The 5,464-nt window shown below is 54.3% G+C and overlaps 1 protein-coding gene across 1 annotated transcript; it reads right to left on the reverse strand.

Moving 5' to 3' along the window:
• Positions 1–304: 304 nt before the first annotated feature.
• Positions 305–1,406, reverse strand: SPRG_15553 (hypothetical protein; the record flags this gene model as incomplete). The annotated part of the gene is made up of 8 exons (XM_012356248.1): positions 305–373; positions 419–565; positions 609–698; positions 745–833; positions 882–936; positions 978–1,010; positions 1,058–1,189; positions 1,248–1,406. The coding sequence occupies 8 exons, from the start codon at positions 1,404–1,406 to the stop codon at positions 305–307; spliced, it is 774 nt and encodes a 257-aa protein (XP_012211638.1).
• Between the last annotated feature and the right edge of the window lie 4,058 nt (positions 1,407–5,464).

The raw sequence follows: 5,464 nt of genomic DNA on the forward strand, positions 1-5,464 counted from the left end.
TGGCCACGAGCCCAGGCGTTGGAACACACGCGGGCGGCAAGGAGGGTACTGTCTCAATGGTTGCAGCGTCCACATCGATTGTTGCCACGGATCCACACGGACCTTCAACGAGCTTGACAACGTCTCCTTCGGCCGTTGGTAGCGTCATCACGGCCTCAACAGTGACAGCGCGCAAGTTGTACGCGGGTGCCTCGGACGTTTCTTGCAAGAATGACAGGTACGACGGCACCTCCGCGACGACAGGGTCGGCAGCATCTGCCGCTTGTCTAAATAGACACGTGCGTCATTGAACATTAGTGAGCCTTCAACGTCGGTACACTTGGTCAATCGCGTCAGCGAGAGGAAGCTCGGGAGGTGGTGGGGGGCCAGGCGACTATGCACGTATACTAAAGCACATCGTAATGTGCCGTCAACATACTGCAGGAGGACTGGCCTCGTCGGGCTCAAAATTCACGGGGGGTGGGGGCGGCGGCGGTGACAGCGGCGGCGTCATTCCACTCGCGTCGGCCGATTCCTCGAAGCCGTCGTCGTCGTACATGTCCATGTCATTGTCCTCCGTAGCATCCTACACGCACGTGGAGAATGGACGAGAGATATACACGTCGGACTGGTGTTGCTTCGAACTCGTCGTCGTAGGCGTCGCTCGTCTCCACTGGAGGCACCTCTTTCTCAAGCGATGACTCGAGCGAGAATAGATTCTGCAGCAGGCGTCAGCATGACACACGCTGGGTGCGGTACGGGCACCTTCATCTTGGCAAACGCGCTTTCAAAGGGAGCCAACGTCTCTGTCTCGGCAGGCTTGTCAGCTGCAACGTCTGCGTACCGGAACGTCTCTAAAGCATGCGTTAACGTCAAAATGCGGGGGCGTCACTATGTACAACCTGCGGGCGCCGACGTGAACGCGGCATCGACAGTGAATGGTGCCTCAACGCTGGCCTACACGCGCTTCCAGCCCGCTCAGAGAAATGATAATGTACCTTGGTGAAAGGCTTTTTGGCGTACCCACCAACCTAACATAAATCATGGCTTGAAATGTCGAGATGGGCGATAGACCTACCTCGAAGTCTGCCGATTCCATTCCGAGCGAGTCGGAAGACTCATCAGACGAAGGCTGTTGCGCCGGTGGCGCTAGTTCTACTGCCGGAGGCTCCTTGGGCACAGAGGCAGCAGCCGACACCTCGACAGATGACTACGATATACGTGGCACGAGCAATATTTCATAGCCACCTAAAGAATATATGGGATACCGGAGCCACCGCGTCAGCGAGCGCACTTCCGTGGCGCTTGAGGATGTCCGCCATTCGTTCTTCAAGGCTCAGCTTGCGCGACTGTGTGACTGGCTTGGCGCGCGCTTTGGGCTTCTGTCGAGTGTCCTCATCGCTCTCGCTTGTGGCTGCTGGGCGCATCTCGAAGTTGTACGGGTCATCACTGCGAGCAGTTGCATGAGGCCTTGCAAATAATGCGCAAAACATGCCTATCCGCGAGAGTAGGGCGCGAAGCCTCTATGCATCGTGTCAGCAGCCACTCGTCAGCATACCGGTACAGTGAGCAAATACCTTCCGTGCTGGCTCGTCTCGATCTCTTCTTCTTCTTGGCCTTGGCGAAGGCTGCGTGCTCGTCGTCCGAGTCGCCTTCGAGGAACCTGCAGCAACGTGCCACGTAAGAGGTAACTCACGCCGTTGCCACGCGACCTTTCGAACTCATCGTCCGATGACATTGCGCTCGCCGTGCCGAAAATGAAAGGTGCACTTCTTCTTGTCCAGAGATATACGCACCCATAAATTGCACCGATGCAGAAAACGCACCTGCCCAAAGTCTAAGCGCCGCTTAGACTCTCGAACTTATCACCGCTGGCTCCGACAAAAAGACTTTGGTTTGATGTAAGCCGCCACGACCAACTTGCGTACGTTCTGAGGGTGAACAGAGGCGTATATGAAAGCACCCCCAACATTCTCTCCAATAGACCTTGACGATGGTAGTAGTAAGAATTACATGAAAACGTCTCCCTTGCCGAACCATACGGCTGATGATGACCTCCACCGGCTACACAAAACTGTAGTTTTGCGTAGCTGTACCTTGAGCTCAGTGACCAAACAAAAATCGTGCCGGGCTTGCTGGGTGGGCTACCAAGTCGCTAAAGATGGTCGCTCGGAAGTGTTGGCGGCTGTCTACCGCGCGTTCAAAGTGCGAATCTCGTGATTGTTGCTGAAAGCACCCCCACCGGTGGCTTTCATACTTACCGGTACGTAGATTTGGAAATGATCAAAAACCTGACCTTCCCACCGGTAGTTAGTTTCGAGCATCTTGAACGGTCGTTTTTATACGTAAAATTTTGTAAATATTTGCCGGCCGTTTTCATCGTGGTCGTTTTTAAAAATGATGGCTAGTAATTTCCGATCGTTTTTAAGGCCCATGCGCTGAACAATGGGCGAAGTCAAGGCATGAAGGCGCCATCAGACCGCAGCTCGTAGTTATCTACAGTCGAGGACAGCCATGCCTGCAACACAGAGATCTCAGATATAGCAGGAACTTCTCTGACAGCACTCGCATTGAGCGTTTTAGACAAATAATCTGCACAAACAACGTCGCTGCGCCCGGTGGCATGCGGTTTGCTCCTTCTCACAGCCATAAGCCACGTTGCTGAGTCTCGCTAAGCGTGACCACATTGACCATGAGCGGGACGGCCTACGTGCCTATGTAGTCGATGGTGGCGTCGGCGTCGTCGCCGTGGAACCAATTGAGGGCCTTGCTGTCATCGGAATGCTGATCTGTCAGCTGCTGTTTGGTCAACGTTTAGCAACGCCGTTGGTGAGCTCCGTTTCCATCGCCAACTGGCCGTTTCCAAAGCCACCCGTCGGCGATGAAATGAAAACGACCGTTGGGGATGCTCTTATAAAATTTCTAATATATCGCTCACCGGTTTTTTACGGTAATCTTTAAAAACGGTAGCCAGCGATTCCTAGGCGTATTGAATCTCGTGCCTAGCATAGGTACAGTAGGCGATTATGGAGCAACGCCGCTTTCATGCCCCAAAATCGCCTACATGTCCTAGTTACCAGTCGCTTGAGAATCGCTGGCATGTGCATGTAACTTACTGCAACGGCCCTCGACGTTAGAGTAAACCCTTCGAGGGCGCTCAGTTTCAGCGAGTTCGGCAAAATATCTGTAGAAAAAGCTGCTTCTGTAGGCTCCACGTTGACTTCTCATGAGCTGACTTGGATTCTTTACGGTTCGTTGATCAATGCGGCGACCGTCAGCATTCACATACATGATCGCGGAGAAATGTATTCGGAAAGCACATATTTTACATGACCCGAGCACAGTATTTTGCATTGCCTTCACATAAACAGGTCCCGTGCGGGGTGAGCTGGTAGGAACTTTTGAATATATATGAACGTGTTTCGCGCTATCTTCGTTGTTACAAAGAGTTCGCATACGTAGAGACCAGTGCGTAGAGACTAGCAATCTTCTTCTTCATTATATGTTCACCGGGCCGTGGCTGCGCAGACGGCGGCGAGGGGGCTCGTCTTGCTCTTCTGTCGTCGCCCGGGGGCGCTTGCGGCCGCGGGTGAGGCCCATGACGACACGCTGTGTAAAAGCCTTCAGGCTTTGCCGTCGGCGGCGAGCTGCGCAGTTTGTTGAGATCCTCGAGAGTCGCCAGCAACTGAGGCGGTGTCAACGACTGGAGGTCGCGGTGCAGGACGATCGGCAACGTAATCTTGGTGCGGCCTAAAAACGGGGTGCGTCGGGCGTGGCAAAGAAGCGGACGGCGGCAATGTTGGCAGGGACTTCTACACTCATGCGCAGCACGTGGCCCAGCAGGCGCCAGCGCTGGCGGGCGAAGATCGCGCTCAGCGGGACGCTATGACAGCGCTTGTAGAGCGCGACGTCGCCGAGCGTGTTCCGGTGAAGGATACCTAGAGGGCGGTGCAGCTGTCGGCGATGGAAGCTGTCAAGGCCCGCAAGGCTCGTTGGCGTCAGGGCCCACGTGCCACAGTTGAACTTTTGAATGCGAAGCACTGCTTACCAGTATTTGCGACGACGGCGCGTTGGCCTAGACAAAAGTCAACGCGCGACCTTCGCTGCGCTGCGGTGCGCAGACTTTTCCGGGCCAACGCGCCGTCGTCGCTTGCTGCAGTCTTCAACGTGGCATCGCACCTGGGTCATCTGGGTCACGTAGTTCTTCCACAGCATCTTTGACGCCTTCGTCATGAGTCGAGTTGGCCTCCGTCGATAAGGTCGCAGCGGGGGATTGCTCACGCTTCGCGAGTCTTGCCTTCCTTCGGGTCTCTTGCATCCTCTGCGCTTGCCGCTCTGGAAGGGCTCCGCCTCGTCCACCGTTCGTGGCTTCACCTGCTTCCCATGATGCCCCATGGTTCTAGAGGGTGTCCTTGCCATGACGGTCGTCTCCGCGCGCTTCCGCTGTCCGGAAATCAACGCGCGCTGATAGGCTCTATTAGGTGCGGCTTCGACGCACTTATAAATGTACCCCTTAGAAGTGCGTCGTACTTATTTTATACAAAATCGAGTATAATGTGAATCATGTGACAGCACTTAACAGGAACTCCAAAATCGCACTTGACAGGACGCGTTCCGCGCGATGCGATTGGCTGAGACCGATGAAACTGCGTTTCATTGGTCAGCAAATCTGGAATTATGACCAATGGGTTGGCCGGATTGAGACACGACAAGCCGAATTAATCCCCTGGGATGCTGGTACACCACGTAAACGTTCCTACCAGGATTACCGGTATGCACATTGTGTCATTTTCGAACATGCACTAACATTTACTAGTATATGGATTTTGAGCAGAAGCGACGCAAGTCGGAACGGGTTGATACTCAACGTTTATAAGGCTTGCTGGGTTCAACTATAATAGATGAGCGCTGATCTGCGAACGTTCACTTCGACTTCCGTCCCCTAGAGATGTATGCGGCTCCTAGTGGTCACAAGTTGTTCGCACAAACTAGAAAATAGTCAGTCATTAATACACCCACCACATGAATAACGACGAAATGAGCGCAAATTCCAAAAATGCTACTACTACCAAACGGTATCAATGATCACGATAATCGATTAGTTCAAAAGTAATTGTGGATGGGCTCGCGCTGGTTTACGAACACTCCCTGGTCCCTGCGCGAATGGTAAAGTGACGAACGAAGGACCCACGCACACCAAGGTGCGCTCATCGACGATGAGCAGAGAGAATACCGCGCTCTCGCATTTTGCGACGCTGGCGTCGCCCAATGGGATGCTCGACCTCGCGGATCTCTTGGTGGCGCCGCCGACGTCCGTGTGGTCACGAAATCAGCGCACGCGCCACGGCTGGCCAGAACGTACGACGGGCGTCGGCTATCAGCTACCAGAGCTGCCAATAAGACCACAATGTGCAGTCTAGGCGGCGAGTACTCCGCTCCTGCGGCGGACGTCGCCGTCGTGAATGCTTACTTCGGTCGCCGCGAT

The sequence above is a fragment of the Saprolegnia parasitica genome (assembly GCF_000151545.1).
Source record: "Saprolegnia parasitica CBS 223.65 unplaced genomic scaffold supercont2.412, whole genome shotgun sequence".
NCBI lineage: Eukaryota > Oomycota > Saprolegniomycetes > Saprolegniales > Saprolegniaceae > Saprolegnia > Saprolegnia parasitica.